At 46.9% G+C, this 18,427-nt stretch overlaps 1 protein-coding gene across 1 annotated transcript in view; it reads left to right on the top strand.

Annotated features, from left to right (window-relative positions):
- The window catches only part of LOC137378249 (piezo-type mechanosensitive ion channel component 2-like), a 220,801-nt gene that overhangs the window by 15,782 nt on the left and 186,592 nt on the right, over positions 1 to 18,427 (top strand). Inside the window, exons 2-7 of the mRNA XM_068048474.1 lie at positions 10,025 to 10,193; positions 11,184 to 11,397; positions 14,316 to 14,391; positions 14,946 to 14,997; positions 15,774 to 15,869; positions 16,976 to 17,214. Coding sequence (XP_067904575.1) covers positions 10,025 to 10,193; positions 11,184 to 11,397; positions 14,316 to 14,391; positions 14,946 to 14,997; positions 15,774 to 15,869; positions 16,976 to 17,214 — 846 coding nt within the window. The remainder of the gene's footprint in view (positions 1 to 10,024; positions 10,194 to 11,183; positions 11,398 to 14,315; positions 14,392 to 14,945; positions 14,998 to 15,773; positions 15,870 to 16,975; positions 17,215 to 18,427) is intronic.

Raw genomic sequence — 18,427 nt, forward strand, 5'->3', positions numbered from 1 at the left:
AGTAACAGGAACACTCTGACACCCACTGCCAATCTAGAGCAGTAACAGGGACACTCCGACACCCACTGCAAGTCTAGAGCAGTAACAGAAACACTCCAACATCGACTGTGGTCTAGAGCAGTAACAGGAACACTACAACACCCACTGCCACTCTAGAGCAGTAACATGAACACTCTGACACCCACTGCCAATCTACAGCAGTAACAGGAACAGACCAACACCCACTGCCAGTCTAGAGCAGTAACAGGAACACTCCGACACCCACTGCCAGTCTAGAGCAGTAACAGGAACACTCCGACACCCACTGCCAGTCTAAAGCAGTAACAGGAACAGACCAACACCCACTGCCAATCTAGAGTAGTAACAGGAACAGACCAACACCCACTGCCAGTCGAGAGCAGTAACAAGAACAGACCAGCACCCACTGCCAATCTAGAGCAGTAACAGGAACAGACCAACACCCACTGCCAGTCTAGAGCAGTAACAAGAACAGACCAACACCCACTGCCAATCTAGAGCAGTAACAGGAACACTCCAACGCCCACTGCCAGTCTGGAGCAGTAGCAGTAACAGACCAACACCCACTGCCAGTCTGGAGCAGTAACAAGAACAGACCAACACGCACTGCCAATCTAGAGCAGGAACAGGAACACTCTGACACCCACTGCAATTGGAACACTCTGACACCCACTGCCAATCTAGAGCAGTAACAGGAACACTCCGACACCCACTGCCAATCTAGAGCAGTAACAAGAACAGACCAACACCCACTGCCAGTCTAGAGCAGTAACAGGAACAGACCAACACCCACTGCCAGTCTCGAGCAGTAACAGGAACACTCTGACACCCACTGCCAGTCTAGAGCAGTAACAGAAACAGACCAACACCCACTGCCAATCTAGAGCAGAAACAACAACAGACCAACACCCACTGCCAATCTAGAGCAGTAACAGGAACACTCTGACACCCACTGCCAATCTAGAGCAGTAACAGGAACACTCCGACACCCACTGCAAGTCTAGAGCAGTAACAGAAACACTCCAACATCGACTGTGGTCTAGAGCAGTAACAGGAACACTACAACACCCACTGCCACTCTAGAGCAGTAACATGAACACTCTGACACCCACTGCCAATCTACAGCAGTAACAGGAACAGACCAACACCCACTGCCAGTCTAGAGCAGTAACAGGAACACTCCGACACCCACTGCCAGTCTAGAGCAGTAACAGGAACACTCCGACACCCACTGCCAGTCTAAAGCAGTAACAGGAACAGACCAACACCCACTGCCAATCTAGAGTAGTAACAGGAACAGACCAACACCCACTGCCAGTCGAGAGCAGTAACAAGAACAGACCAGCACCCACTGCCAATCTAGAGCAGTAACAGGAACAGACCAACACCCACTGCCAGTCTAGAGCAGTAACAAGAACAGACCAACACCCACTGCCAATCTAGAGCAGTAACAGGAACACTCCAACGCCCACTGCCAGTCTGGAGCAGTAGCAGTAACAGACCAACACCCACTGCCAGTCTGGAGCAGTAACAAGAACAGACCAACACGCACTGCCAATCTAGGGCAGGAACAGGAACACTCTGACACCCACTGCAATTGGAACACTCTGACACCCACTGCCAATCTAGAGCAGTAACAGGAACACTCTGACACCCACTGCCAGTCTAGAGCAGTAACAGAAACAGACCAACACCCACTGCCAATCTAGAGCAGTAACAACAACAGACCAACACCCACTGCCAATCTAGAGCAGTAGCAGGAACAGACCAACACCCACTGCCAGTCTGGAGCAGTAACAAGAACAGACCAACACCCACTGCCAATCTAGAGCAGTAACAGGAACACTCTGACACCCACTGCCAATCTAGAGCAGTAACAGGAACACTCCGACACCCACTGCCAGTCTAGAGCAGTAACATGAACACTCTGACACCCACTGCCAGTCTGGAACAGTAACTGGAACACTCTGACACACACTGTGGTGTAGAGCAGTAACAAGAACATTCAGACACCCAGTGCCAATCTAGAGCAGTAGCAGGAACACTCCAACACCCACTGCCAATCTGGAGCAGTAACAGGAACACTTAGACACCCACTGCCAGTCTAGAGCAGTAACAGGAACACTCCGACGCCCACTGCCAGTCTAGAGCAGTAACAGGAACACTCCAAAAGGCACTGCCAGTCTAGAGCAGTCGCAGGAACAGACCAACACCCGCTGCCAGTCTAGAGCACTAACAGGAACATTCTGACACCCACTGCCAATCTAGAGCAGTAACAGAAACAGACCAACACCCACTGCCAATCTAGAGCAGTAACTACAACAGACCAACACCCACTGCCAATCTAGAGCAGCAGCAGGAACAGACCAACACCCACTGCCAGTCTGGAGCAGTAACAAGAACAGACCAAAGCCCACTGCCAATCTAGAGCAGTAACAGGAACACTCTGACACCCACTGCCAGTCTAGAGCAGTAATTGGAACACTCTGACACCCACTGCCAATCTAGAGCAGTAACAGGAACACTCCAACACCCACTGCCAATCTGGAGCAGTAACAGGAACACTCTGACACACACTGCGGTCTAGAGAAGTAACAGGAACACTCCAACACCCACTGCCAATCTGGAGCAGTAACAGGAACACTCCAACACCCACTGCCAGTCTAGAGCAGTAACAGAAACAGACCAACACCCACTGCCAGTCTAGAGCAGTAACAGGAACACTCCGACACACACTGCGGTCTAGAGCAGTAACTGGAACACTCTGACACCCACTGCCAATCTAGAGCAGTAACAGGAACACTCCGACACACACTGCGGTCTAGAGCAGTAACTGGAACACTCTGACACCCACTGCCAATCTAGAGCAGTAACAGGAACACTCCGACACACACTGCGGTCTAGAGCAGTAACAGGAACACTCCAACACCCACTGCCAGTCTAGAGCAGTAACAGAAACAGACCAACACCCACTGCCAATCTAGAGCAGTAACTACAACAGACCAACACCCACTGCCAATCTAGAGCAGCAGCAGGAACAGACCAACACCCACTGCCAGTCTGGAGCAGTAACAAGAACAGACCAAAGCCCACTGCCAATCTAGAGCAGTAACAGGAACACTCTGACACCCACTGCCAGTCTAGAGCAGTAACTGGAACACTCTGACACCCACTGCCAATCTAGAGCAGTAACAGGAACACTCCAACACCCACTGCCAATCTGGAGCAGTAACAGGAACACTCTGACACACACTGCGGTCTAGAGAAGTAACAGGAACACTCCAACACCCACTGCCAATCTGGAGCAGTAACAGGAACACTCCAACACCCACTGCCAGTCTAGAGCAGTAACAGTAACAGACCAACACCCACTGCCAGTCTAGAGCAGTAACAGGAACACTCCAACACACACTGCGGTCTAGAGCAGTAACTGGAACACTCTGACACCCACTGCCAATCTAGAGCAGTAACAGGAACACTCCGACACACACTGCGGTCTAGAGCAGTAACTGGAACACTCTGACACCCACTGCCAATCTAGAGCAGTAACAGGAACACTCCGACACACACTGCGGTCTAGAGCAGTAACAGGAACACTCCAACACCCACTGCCAGTCTAGAGCAGTAACAGAAACAGACCAACACCCACTGCCAATCTAGAGCAGTAACTACAACAGACCAACACCCACTGCCAGTCTGGAGCAGTAACAAGAACAGACCAACACCCACTGTCAGTCTCGAGCAGTAACAGGAACACTCTGACACCCATTGCCAATCTACAGCAGTAACAGGAACAGACCAACACCCACTGCCAGTCGTGAGCAGTAACAGGAACACTCCGACACCCACTGCCAGTCTAGAGCAGTAACAGGAACACTCCGACACCCACTGCCAGTCTAAAGCAGTAACAGGAACAGACCAACACCCACTGCCAATCTAGAGTAGTAACAGGAACAGACCAACACCCACTGCCAGTCGAGAGCAGTAACAAGAACAGACCAGCACCCACTGCCAATCTAGAGCAGTAACAGGAACAGACCAACACCCACTGCCAGTCTAGAGCAGTAACAAGAACAGACCAACACCCACTGCCAATCTAGAGCAGTAACAGGAACACTCCAACGCCCACTGCCAGTCTGGAGCAGTAGCAGTAACAGACCAACACCCACTGCCAGTCTGGAGCAGTAACAAGAACAGACCAACACGCACTGCCAATCTAGAGCAGGAACAGGAACACTCTGACACCCACTGCAATTGGAACACTCTGACACCCACTGCCAATCTAGAGCAGTAACAGGAACACTCTGACACCCACTGCCAGTCTAGAGCAGTAACAGAAACAGACCAACACCCACTGCCAATCTAGAGCAGTAACAACAACAGACCAACACCCACTGCCAATCTAGAGCAGTAGCAGGAACAGACCAACACCCACTGCCAGTCTGGAGCAGTAACAAGAACAGACCAACACCCACTGCCAATCTAGAGCAGTAACAGGAACACTCTGACACCCACTGCCAATCTAGAGCAGTAACAGGAACACTCCGACACCCACTGCAAGTCGAGAGCAGTAACAGAAACACTCCGACATCGACTGTGGTCTAGAGCAGTAACAGGAACACTCCAACACCCACTGCCAGTCTAGAGCAGTAACATGAACACTCTGACACCCACTGCCAGTCTGGAACAGTAACTGGAACACTCTGACACACACTGTGGTGTAGAGCAGTAACAAGAACATTCAGACACCCAGTGCCAATCTAGAGCAGTAGCAGGAACACTCCAACACCCACTGCCAATCTGGAGCAGTAACAGGAACACTTAGACACCCACTGCCAGTCTAGAGCAGTAACAGGAACACTCCGACGCCCACTGCCAGTCTAGAGCAGTAACAGGAACACTCCAAAAGGCACTGCCAGTCTAGAGCAGTCGCAGGAACAGACCAACACCCGCTGCCAGTCTAGAGCACTAACAGGAACATTCTGACACCCACTGCCAATCTAGAGCAGTAACAGAAACAGACCAACACCCACTGCCAATCTAGAGCAGTAACTACAACAGACCAACACCCACTGCCAATCTAGAGCAGCAGCAGGAACAGACCAACACCCACTGCCAGTCTGGAGCAGTAACAAGAACAGACCAAAGCCCACTGCCAATCTAGAGCAGTAACAGGAACACTCTGACACCCACTGCCAGTCTAGAGCAGTAATTGGAACACTCTGACACCCACTGCCAATCTAGAGCAGTAACAGGAACACTCCAACACCCACTGCCAATCTGGAGCAGTAACAGGAACACTCTGACACACACTGCGGTCTAGAGAAGTAACAGGAACACTCCAACACCCACTGCCAATCTGGAGCAGTAACAGGAACACTCCAACACCCACTGCCAGTCTAGAGCAGTAACAGAAACAGACCAACACCCACTGCCAGTCTAGAGCAGTAACAGGAACACTCCGACACACACTGCGGTCTAGAGCAGTAACTGGAACACTCTGACACCCACTGCCAATCTAGAGCAGTAACAGGAACACTCCGACACACACTGCGGTCTAGAGCAGTAACTGGAACACTCTGACACCCACTGCCAATCTAGAGCAGTAACAGGAACACTCCGACACACACTGCGGTCTAGAGCAGTAACAGGAACACTCCAACACCCACTGCCAGTCTAGAGCAGTAACAGAAACAGACCAACACCCACTGCCAATCTAGAGCAGTAACTACAACAGACCAACACCCACTGCCAATCTAGAGCAGCAGCAGGAACAGACCAACACCCACTGCCAGTCTGGAGCAGTAACAAGAACAGACCAAAGCCCACTGCCAATCTAGAGCAGTAACAGGAACACTCTGACACCCACTGCCAGTCTAGAGCAGTAACTGGAACATTCTGACACCCACTGCCAATCTAGAGCAGTAACAGAAACAGACCAACACCCACTGCCAATCTAGAGCAGTAACTACAACAGACCAACACCCACTGCCAATCTAGAGCAGCAGCAGGAACAGACCAACACCCACTGCCAGTCTGGAGCAGTAACAAGAACAGACCAAAGCCCACTGCCAATCTAGAGCAGTAACAGGAACACTCTGACACCCACTGCCAGTCTAGAGCAGTAATTGGAACACTCCAACACCCACTGCCAATCTGGAGCAGTAACAGGAACACTCTGACACACACTGCGGTCTAGAGAAGTAACAGGAACACTCCAACACCCACTGCCAATCTGGAGCAGTAACAGGAACACTCCAACACCCACTGCCAGTCTAGAGCAGTAACAGAAACAGACCAACACCCACTGCCAGTCTAGAGCAGTAACAGGAACACTCCGACACACACTGCGGTCTAGAGCAGTAACTGGAACACTCTGACACCCACTGCCAATCTAGAGCAGTAACAGGAACACTCCGACACACACTGCGGTCTAGAGCAGTAACTGGAACACTCTGACACCCACTGCCAATCTAGAGCAGTAACAGGAACACTCCGACACACACTGCGGTCTAGAGCAGTAACAGGAACACTCCAACACCCACTGCCAGTCTAGAGCAGTAACAGAAACAGACCAACACCCACTGCCAATCTAGAGCAGTAACTACAACAGACCAACACCCACTGCCAATCTAGAGCAGCAGCAGGAACAGACCAACACCCACTGCCAGTCTGGAGCAGTAACAAGAACAGACCAAAGCCCACTGCCAATCTAGAGCAGTAACAGGAACACTCTGACACCCACTGCCAGTCTAGAGCAGTAACTGGAACACTCTGACACCCACTGCCAATCTAGAGCAGTAACAGGAACACTCCAACACCCACTGCCAATCTGGAGCAGTAACAGGAACACTCTGACACACACTGCGGTCTAGAGAAGTAACAGGAACACTCCAACACCCACTGCCAATCTGGAGCAGTAACAGGAACACTCCAACACCCACTGCCAGTCTAGAGCAGTAACAGAAACAGACCAACACCCACTGCCAGTCTAGAGCAGTAACAGGAACACTCCAACACACACTGCGGTCTAGAGCAGTAACTGGAACACTCTGACACCCACTGCCAATCTAGAGCAGTAACAGGAACACTCCGACACACACTGCGGTCTAGAGCAGTAACTGGAACACTCTGACACCCACTGCCAATCTAGAGCAGTAACAGGAACACTCCGACACACACTGCGGTCTAGAGCAGTAACAGGAACACTCCAACACCCACTGCCAGTCTAGAGCAGTAACAGAAACAGACCAACACCCACTGCCAATCTAGAGCAGTAACTACAACAGACCAACACCCACTGCCAGTCTGGAGCAGTAACAAGAACAGACCAACACCCACTGCCAGTCTCGAGCAGTAACAGGAACACTCTGACACCCACTGCCAGTCTAGAGCAGTAACAGGAACACTCCAACACCCACTGCCAATCTGGAGCAGTAACAGGAACACTCTGACACACACTGCGGTCTAGAGAAGTAACAGGAACACTCCAACACCCACTGCCAATCTGGAGCAGTAACAGGAACACTCCGACACCCACTGCCAGTCCAGAGCAGTAACAGGAACACTCCAACACCCACTGCCAGTCTAGAGCAGTAACAGGAACACTCCGACACACACTGCGGTCTAGAGCAGTAACTGGAACACTCCGACACACACTGCGGTCTAGAGCAGTAACAGGAACACTCCGACACACACTGCCAGTCTAGAGCAGTAGCATGAACACTCTGACACCCACTGCCAGTCTAGAGCAGTAACAGAAATACTCCAACACCCACTGCCAGTCTAGAGCAGTAACTGGAACACTCTGACACACACTGCGGTGTCGAGCAGTAACAAGAACATACAGGCACCCAGTGACATTCTGGAGCAGTAGCAGGAACACTCCAACACCCACTGCCAATCTGGAGCAGTAACAGGAACACTCAGACACCCACTGCCAGTCTGGAGCAGTAGCAGGAACAGACCAACACCCGCTGCCAGTCGAGAGCAGTAACTGGAACACTCCGACACCCACTGCCAGTCTAGTGCAGTCGCAGGAACAGACCAACACACGCTGCCAGTCTGGAGCAGTAACAGGAACACTCCGACACCCACTGCCAATCTAGAGCAGTAACAGGAACACTCCGACACCCACTGCCATTCTGGAGCAGTAAGAAGAACAGACCAACACCCACTGCCAGTCTAGAGCAGTAACAGGAACATACCAACACCCACTGCCAGTCTAGAGCAGTAACAGGAACACTCCAACACACACTGCGGTCCAGAGCAGTAACTGGAACACTCTGACACCCACTGTCAATCTAGAGCAGTAACAGGAACACTCCGACACACACTGCGGTCTAGAGCAGTAACTGGAACACTCTGACACCCACTGCCAATCTAGAGCAGTAACAGGAACACTCCGACACACACTGCGGTCTAGAGCAGTAACAGGAACACTCCAACACCCACTGCCAGTCTAGAGCAGTAACAGAAACAGACCAACACCCACTGCCAATCTAGAGCAGTAACTACAACAGACCAACACCCACTGCCAGTCTGGAGCAGTAACAAGAACAGACCAACACCCACTGCCAGTCTCGAGCAGTAACAGGAACACTCTGACACCCACTGCCAGTCTAGAGCAGTAACAGGAACACTCCAACACCCACTGCCAGTCTAGAGCAGTAACAGGAACACTCCGACACACACTGCGGTCTGGAGCAGTAACTGGAACACTCTGACACCCACTGCCAATCTAGAGCAGTAACAGGAACACTCTGACACACACTGCGGTCTAGAGAAGTAACAGGAACACTCCAACACCCACTGCCAATCTGGAGCAGTAACAGGAACACTCCGACACCCACTGCCAGTCCAGAGCAGTAACAGGAACACTCCAACACCCACTGCCAGTCTAGAGCAGTAACAGGAACACTCCGACACACACTGCGGTCTGGAGCAGTAACTGGAACACTCTGACACCCACTGCCAATCTAGAGCAGTAACAGGAACACTCCGACACACACTGCGGTCTAGAGCAGTAACTGGAACACTCCGACACACACTGCGGTCTAGAGCAGTAACAGGAACACTCCGACACACACTGCCAGTCTAGAGCAGTAGCATGAACACTCTGACACCCACTGCCAGTCTAGAGCAGTAACAGAAATACTCCAACACCCACTGCCAGTCTAGAGCAGTAACTGGAACACTCTGACACACACTGCGGTGTCGAGCAGTAACAAGAACATACAGGCACCCAGTGACATTCTGGAGCAGTAGCAGGAACACTCCAACACCCACTGCCAATCTGGAGCAGTAACAGGAACACTCAGACACCCACTGCCAGTCTGGAGCAGTAGCAGGAACAGACCAACACCCGCTGCCAGTCGAGAGCAGTAACTGGAACACTCCGACACCCACTGCCAGTCTAGTGCAGTCGCAGGAACAGACCAACACACGCTGCCAGTCTGGAGCAGTAACAGGAACACTCCGACACCCACTGCCAATCTAGAGCAGTAACAGGAACACTCCGACACCCACTGCCATTCTGGAGCAGTAAGAAGAACAGACCAACACCCACTGCCAGTCTAGAGCAGTAACAGGAACATACCAACACCCACTGCCAGTCTAGAGCAGTAACAGGAATATACCAACACCCACTGCCAGTCTAGAACAGTAACAGGAACTGTCCAACACCCACTGCCAGTCTAGAGCAGTAACAGGAATATACCAACACCCACTGCCAGTCTAGAACAGTAACAGGAACTGTCCAACACCCACTGCCAGTCTAGAGCAGTAACAGGAATATACCAACACCCACTGCCAGTCTAGAACAGTAACAGGAACACTCCGACACCCACCGCCAGCCTAGAGCAGTATCAGGAACAGTCCAACACCCACTGCCAGTCTCGAACAGTAGCAGGAACACACCAATGGCCACTGCCAGTCTAGAGCAGGAATTTATTATTACACATGAGCCCTGTTTGAAAGCTATTTTGGGATTATTGATTTCCTTCAGGTTGAATGAAGCTGGTTTTGGAAATGCCATTCGTCTGGTTTTTCCTGATGTTGGAATGTTCATTGGAAGCTTGGCTGCTTTCCTCATTTGTCGGAAACTTTTGACTGGTGAAGACAGGCACAATGCAGCCCGGGATCGTGCATGGAATGGGGCTCAGTCTGAGGGAGAGGTAAGTAAGAAACCTTCTTCAGACATTGAGGAACTGAATCTTTATCTCAACTGTTAATTTCAAGTCACAGATCTCTCTAGGTGGAGGAAGAGAATTGCGTGCAAAAGCTAAAATCTTTGATTGAAATGAATTAGGTTCATCAGTTGATACCTCCAGCCCTTTCTAATGAGTGTCCATTGATTAGAATAATTGCATGGCTACTTGTCGTTTGTCCCCAGGCTTGTGCAGGTCTAGTCATTAGACTGCCTAATGGTTAAACTTTCAGTTAGAAGTCGAACTTATATATTTTTACAATTGCAGCCTTCAGTTAAAACCTTTAAATTTAGTTATTTCTGCTCACTTCAATTTTCAGTAGGAACTTGGGAAGAGGCCATTCAGCCCCTCGAACCTGTTCTGCCATTCAGTTAGAGCATAGCTGATCTGTACCTCAACCCCATTTACCTGCCTTTGCTTTATAACCCTTGATATATTTGCCTAATAAAAGGCTATCTGTATTCGTCTTGAATGTTTCAATTGACCGCACCCCACCCCCAGCAACAACAGCTTTTTGGGGGACAGAATTCCAGCTTTCCATTTCCCTTTATATGAAAAAGTGCTTCCTGATTTCACTCCTGATCGCTTTAGTTCATTTGCACATTTATGCACCTCATCCTTATAATTTAACCCTTTAAACCTTGGTATCATTCTGATGAATCTGTACTGCACCCCTTCCAAGGCCAGTATATCCTCCCTGAGGTTTGTTACCCAAAACTGAATGCAGTACGTGAGATGGGATCTGACCGAGACTCTGTACAACTAAAGCATAATGTCCTTACTTTTGTATTCCAACTCCCTTGAGATAAGGACCAACATTACATTGCCCTTTTTAAATTACTTTTTGTACCTGTGCAGTTAAGTTGGAAAAGTCCAGCTCGAACACATTTATCTATGCATTTGCTTCTTCCTTCTGCTTATCTAACAAGTTTAACTTTGACCTTCTCTGCAATGCAGGAAGAGGTGGAAGAAACAGAATCTGAAGTCGAGACTGACTCTGAGTGGGACTCTGAGGAAGAGGAGGAAGAAGTATCAGGAAAAGATAAAGCAGAAAATGAACCGAGATTCGCTCAGAAACTGGCTTTATTGATGGTGGTGTTTAAAGAGATGATTGGATATATGATAGTGACAGCAGGGAAAGCAGTCGTGACTATTCTGCTGTGTTTTGCAGGTCTGTAGCTTTCAGTTATTGAATACACACACTTCTGAAATATATATTTTTTTTTAAATGATTACCAAAAAGAGAAGAAAGGTTTGTCTTTATATCGCACCTTTCACAACCTCAGGATGTCCCAAAGTAAATTAAGTTTACACCGAAACACTTTTGAAGTTTATTCACTCTTGTAATGTAAGAAATTCAGCAGCCAATTCATGCACAGTAAGCTCCCACAAAACAGCAATGAGATAACTGACCAGATAATCTGTTTTTGTGATGTTGCTTGAGGACGAATATTGGCCAGTACACCGCGGAGAACTCCCTTGCTCTTCTTCAAAATAATGCCATGGGATCTTTTATGGCCACCAAGAGGACTTATGTGGGCCTTGGTTTAACATCTCATCCAAGGTACAGCACCTATGACAGCATAGCATTCTCTCAGTACTGTACTGGGGTATCAGCCTAGTTTATGGGTTAAAGTTTCTGGAGTCGGGCTTGAACCAACAACATTCTGACTTAGAAATGAGAGTGTTCCCAACTGAGCCACTTGCTTAATGCATAGCTGTAAAGGGTAGATTTCCATATCATTCATCAAAACCAGCATAACTTGAGAGGAAAAATCCTCCCTGCTGATTCATCTATATAATACAGTATATAGGGCGGCACAGTGGCGCAGTGGTTAGCACCGCAGCCTCACAGCTCCAGCGACCCAGGTTCGATTCTGGGTACTGCCTGTGTGGAGTTTTCAAGCTCTCCCTGGGACCGCGTGGGTTTCCTCCGGGTGCTCCGGTTTCCTCCCACAGCCAAAGACTTGCAGGTTGATAGGTAAATTGGTCATTATAAATTGCCCCTAGTGTAGGTAGGTGTTAGGGGGAATTGAGGGAAGGTGGGGATGTGAGAGGGTAATGGGATTAATGTAGGATTAGTATAAATGGTTGATGGTCAGCACAGACTCGGTGGGCTGAATGGCCTGTTTCAGTGCTGTATCTCTAAATAAAATAAATAAATATAAATGAAAATTGATAGCCAGGGCCAGCAGAAATGGTGTTGTATACAGGCAGTTAGGCAACAATGGATCTTGCTCACCCTGGCATACCTACTTTCATCCAGTGCCACATAAAGTATGGCATACCGTTACTGGGGTCCTTCTGAAGAGCCATTCAGATTCATAAGTTGAGTATTCTCATACTACAGTGATGCCTTTCAGAGTCTGCTGGTACAGCTTCCTTTGGCAAGAGATGCCCTTGTCAGCACCACATCCGATAAAGTGAGGTTATTACACCCCTCCCTGTATTTTCAAGGATCTGCATGAGGGAACAGGGCACCTGGCATAGGTGGACTCACCTGGCATCCTTCTCTGTGTAGTCCTTGTCTTCCAAACACATCAGCAATTCCCATTAGTGCTGGAAAAGCTGGAGCAAAAAATGTATTTGGAAGAACTGGCACAATGGCTCATGAAAGTCTAAGTAATGAGGAGCTGCCACCAGATAATGAGTTCTTTTTATGTCATCTGTTGCAACATAAATGAGATGTGTGCAGTCCAGTTTGTTGAAGATCTCAAAACAGGCTTATTACAGCTAATAAGTATATACAGTACAGAGCTATTTACAGGACCTGCCTTTAGCCGTTACAGTTACAGAGTGACTCAGGCTTGTAGTCACATGACTGCATCCTGGTACTTGGCTCATTAGCATATTAAGATCTTAAAGGGACATCACTCTTCAAGGCAATCACACAACATCCCCTTTCTTTGCAAAGATAAGTCTCGTATACTAAAAGTAAAAATACATAAAACTAGATAACATCACAATTACTTACACATGGATAGAGATTGTGAAATTTACAAATGTAGAGGTTTAAGAGTCCATATATCGTTTTGGTGATATGACAACTTTTTCTCTCAGAATTTGCGTCTCATCTGTTGCTGTTCTTTCTGAAGTTTCTCCCTCTCTGCATTCAGTTTCTGTTGCTCTGCCTTCAGCCTGCTAACATACTCTGTTGTTTTTCTCAAGATGACCACTTTTGAGGCCTTGTCATTCTTGGAAACCTCCGGCACCTCATCTCAAAGAACCAACAGACGATGCTTCAACTCATTTCTCCTCTGGACACTGCATGTCCATCACCTCTCCTAATCCTGCGCGTCTGAAGGTCTTGGGCTCAAGGTCGATGACTTGTTGGGGGAAGAGTACTTGGCCTCATGGAGGTACCTGTCCGTTCTGGCTTCTTGTGGTACTGGCAGTTCTCTATAGAGCAGAACTGAAGGCACGGCATAGTTGTGCTGTTGCTGGGTTTCCAGACTGCACCATTTAATGCTGGCCAGAGTCTGCGAGCGGGTTCCAGTCCTTGGGAATTTCCCCTTGGCAATGCTCTCATGGATGGTTATGATGTTGAGGTCCTTACAGACTGGTAGTCCTGCCACTGCTGGTCCGCTTGTATCTACAAGGTAGAATGTTTGTGGTTTCCATGCCGACTTGCCATATCTGCATTGTACTGTTAATGTTCCACTGCAAGGGATGGGTGACCCATTGTATGCAGATAACTTAGCAGTTGTCGGTTGTATCCTTGATTTCCAATGACTCCATTACATATCTTTGAGAATTCAGACTGGTAGGAAATTTGCACCAGCGTCGGTGTCAATCTTGACCTTGAGTACATGTTTGCCAGCTTTCTTTGGGAACGTGATATTAATAGTGGCAAAAGCTTCCAGTTGTTTGACTTCATCAACGTGATGTGTCAGGTCACAATGTGGAACACCTATTTGTCTTCTGGCTGAAAATTACTTCTCTCTGGGTCTTGACTCAGGTCTGTTTTGCTGTGGGCTTCGTGTATTGACTTGCGTTTATGCAGATCTCTGGCGCTTTCCTTGCTGCTGTTGCCCTGTTTTCTATTTGCTTCTGTCCTACCGTAACTTCTGGCTGTGTCTTTCGAGCCAGAATTCCTGCATAGGCGGACCCAGTGTCCTTTTACACTGCAGGCCTACACAGATCTCCAAATGCAGGACAATTCGCCGTGAGTGGGACAGACAACTTGCCACACAGCTTGCTTGCTCTTTTCGACCTAGTTGTGGTGCCGATACTGTTGGCTGCACCTAGTGCTTGCAGATGCTGTTGTCCAGCTACAATGGCTCTGTATTTCCTGCCATCTTCCAGCAGTGCATCAATGCTGTGATCTTTCTTTCCCCCAAGAGGTCTTTCTGAAATGCTTCAATGGGTTTAGCTACGATCACCAGCTCCAATTAGCCACTCTGATATCTCATTTTCTGAGAAATCATATTTATTGCCCTTACTACGGCATCTACTGATGAACTGGTCAATTCCTGTGGCTGTTGCCTGCAGGACATTAATTCCAGGCGTTGAATTCTAAAATTCACTCTTACTCTGAGATGATCTTCTAGCGCTTTCCATATCTTTGCGAGATCTTTCTGGTCCACATCAGATAAATCTGAGGTATTTAATCTGTGTAATCCCTCATTTCCAAATGCTATTAGTATTTTTTACTGCCTGTTTTACTGACTCTACAATTACTTGGTCTGTGAAGCATAACTGCATTCTTTGTTTGAACAGTTGGAATTCAGATAGGATATCCAAGGCTTTCCAGTTCACTCTGGAAAATTTGGTATCCATTTTTCTGCTGTTCCTTAAAAGGTGTGTTAAGACTTGTTCTATGACTCTGTACTGCTTTCCCTTTAAAAAAAAGCTCTGTTACTTAGACTGGCTGGTTTGATTGACAGGAGCAGGTGTTTGTAAGTGCTTTCTGTTTATCTGGCTTCCAGCACTCTAGTCTGTCTGTTTACATTGTTGTGCTTTCGGCATTTCAAGTGCTTTTTTCTGCAGAGTTTGTTTATACACCTGTTCAATAGGCAGTTCTTCACACATGAGTGGCTTTATGAGTTTTTTAAACTTTAGCTGACTGAATGAAGGGGCTTCACACTTGATTGGTTTGATGATTTTTTTTAAAGCTTTAGCTGTGGGCTGCATGAATGGAGGATTGCCACGCTTTTTGCTGTTGTGTGCTTCCTGTAATGGCGCCAACTTTAATCAATCTGGGAAGGGAACCTTTGAAAACAATCAATCAGCCTGAGATAGGGATTGGATTTTCCCTATTTTTTTTTCTTTTACTGAGCCTTTAAGAAAAATCAACTTTGCAAGCACATCAAAACTTCTTTTCAATGGGGCTTCCTGGATTGTCAGGACAATGACTCACTCGATCGCAGTGATTGATTTGCAGCCTGTTGTTCAGAGCTCTGTTTTCTACAGCATGAGGCAAGTTCTTTTTTTTACTGTTTGGGCCAGTATTTCTTTTTAACTTTCTCTCTTTTAGCTGTAAGAAGGTAGTTTTTAAAGATGTTTTCCCTGTGGTCTTCAAGTTTAGATTCTGTCTTCTCACCACAGCTGCCACCATGTAATGAGGAGCTGTCACCATATAATGAGTTCTTTTTATGTGGTCTGATGCAACATAAATGCAGTTTGTTGAAGATCACAACACAGGTATATTCCAGCTAACTATTTTATACAGTACAGAACTATTTACAATTAGCTCATGCTCACATCTCTGTCCTGGGATTGCTGCAGTGTTCCAGCGAACATCAACGCAAACTCGAGGAACAGCACCCCATTTATCGATCAGGCACGCTACAGCCTGCCAAACTGAACATTGAGTTCAATAATTTCAGAGCATGATGGGCCCCCTGTTTTTATGTTTAGTTATTTTTTCTTTTTTTTTTATTTGGTTATTTTTAGTTTTTTTAGTTTGTTTCTACTGTGCCTACCCACTGTTTCTGTTTTTTTTAAAAAATGTTTTAATGTTTGTGCTTGGAGTGCTTTGTGCTTTACAGTCAATTCACATCCTCTCTGTAATAATACTTTGTCTTTCAGCACACCATTAACATACCATTTGCCTTTGTTCCATGACTTTCTGATCAGCTATTCTCTGTGACCTTGTCTTATCAACCCCGTCTCCTTTGTTATCTCTTGCCCCATCTCCCGCTTTACTTGCTTATAACCGTTTACATTTCTAATATTTGCCAGTTCTGAAGAAGGGTCACTGACCTGAAACGTTAACTCTGCTTCTCTCTCCACAGATGCTGCCAGACCTGCTGAGTATTTCCAGCATTTCTTGTTTTTATTTCAGATTTCCAGCAACTGCAATATTTTGCTTTTATATAACTATTTACAGGACCTGCCTCTAGCTGTTACAGAGTGACTCAGGCTTGTATTCACATGACGGCATCCTGGAAGTTGGCTTATTAGCATACCAAGATTTTAAAAGGACATCACTCTTAAAGGCAATCACACAACAGCCATCAGGAAAAAAAGAGGCACAAGAACAAAAATGAACCAGAAATGGCCTACAACCAGAGAAATAACTTCCATCTATATAGTGCCTTTCATAACCTCAGGATATCCTAAAGCACTTCATAGTGTATTCACTATTGTAATGTAGGGAAACAGCAGCCTTTTTGTACACAGTAAGATCCCATGACCTGCAATATAGTAATGATAATCTGTTTTAGTGATGTTAGTTGAATGATGGTGTTTAGAAATTTCTTTAAAGTATGAGAATTATTTGCATGTGAGTCTAAAGTTCCTTCCAGCCATATGACGGACTCTGTTCTCCAGGTATTCTGCACCCATCTCTCATCTCCGCAGTCTACTTCTTCACGTTTCTGGGGTTATGTTCCTGGTGGGCCTGTGGTCAAGACTTCAGCCTGTTCTTCTTCAAACGCTTGTGTCTTTTGATGGTCTTCTTCTGTGGAGGACATCTGTCTGTGATCTACCTTTACCAGTTACCTCTCATTCAGGGGCTGCTTCCAGCTGATGATATTTGTATGAGGTAGGGTTGTAATGTTTGAAGAAAAACTCGTACCCCGCTGACATAACTGTTTCATAGTAACCATGCAATAATAAAATTTACCAGGTAACATGTGAAGCCTATATTTTGGTTTCAAATGGACATCCTAAGTTGCTGAGAATATTCAAAAGTTTATTTTCTATTTCAAGTATGCTCATTGTGAGGTATAACTGTGGAACACCTTTGAGAGACAGTGTGGGCGGTGGGCTAGAACAGGGGTCTGCAACCCGCAGCTCCAGAGTCGCATGCAACTCTTTAACATCTCATTTGCAGCTCCCAACCTTTTCCAGTTGGATTGCATTATCATTAAAAAAAAGCCTAAAATAATTAAGTCAAGAAAATGACATGTCAAAGAACCAAACGGTAACACAATTTTCCTTGTCGAGTTATTCATTTGCTTAATTAAAAATTTCATTTCTACGCTTTCGGGCTTCAAAACAGCATTTTTAGGGATCATTTCAGAAAATATATGGCAAGTGTGGTCTTAAAAAGATAAGTTAAAAGTTCAAACAGTTTTTAACAGTGCCGTCTCCAGGTTGTTTACAATTTATCTCATGATTCAATTCATAGATGATAAAGAATTTAGCATTCACAATTATTTAATGCTAGAATTTACAAAATTATATAATTGATATTAGGAGAAATATCACACAGAGGATTTGTCTCACTTGCGGAGGAATTAAGAGCTGTGCTTTTATTGTGGGGAAATCTGCACTTTACAATTTCACAGATTTTTAAAGTTTTACAGCACAGAAACAGGCCCTTCGGCCCATCGTGCTTGTGCGGCCATCCAGCACCTAACTATTCTAATCCCATTTTCCTGCATTTGGCCATAATCATGTACTCTATGGTGTTTCAAGTGTTCATCTAAATACTTCTTAAATGTTGTGATGGTTCCTGCCTCCACCACCCTTTCAGGCAGTGCATACCAGATTCCAACCACCCTCTGGGTGAAAGAAATTTTCCTCAAATCCCCTCTAAACCTCCTACCCCTTACCCTAAATCTATGCCCCCTGGTTCTTGACCCCTCCGCTAGGGGCAAAAGTTTCTTCCTATCTAACCTATCAATGCCCCTCATAATCTTGTACACCTCAATCATGTCCCCCCTCAGTCTTCTCTGCTCCAAGGAAAACAACCCTAGCCTCTTCAGTCTCTCTTCATAGCTGAAATGCTCCAGCCCAGGCAACATCCTGGT

The sequence above is a fragment of the Heterodontus francisci genome, chromosome 16 (genome assembly GCF_036365525.1).
Source record: "Heterodontus francisci isolate sHetFra1 chromosome 16, sHetFra1.hap1, whole genome shotgun sequence".
In the NCBI taxonomy this organism is placed as follows: Eukaryota; Metazoa; Chordata; class Chondrichthyes; order Heterodontiformes; family Heterodontidae; genus Heterodontus; species Heterodontus francisci.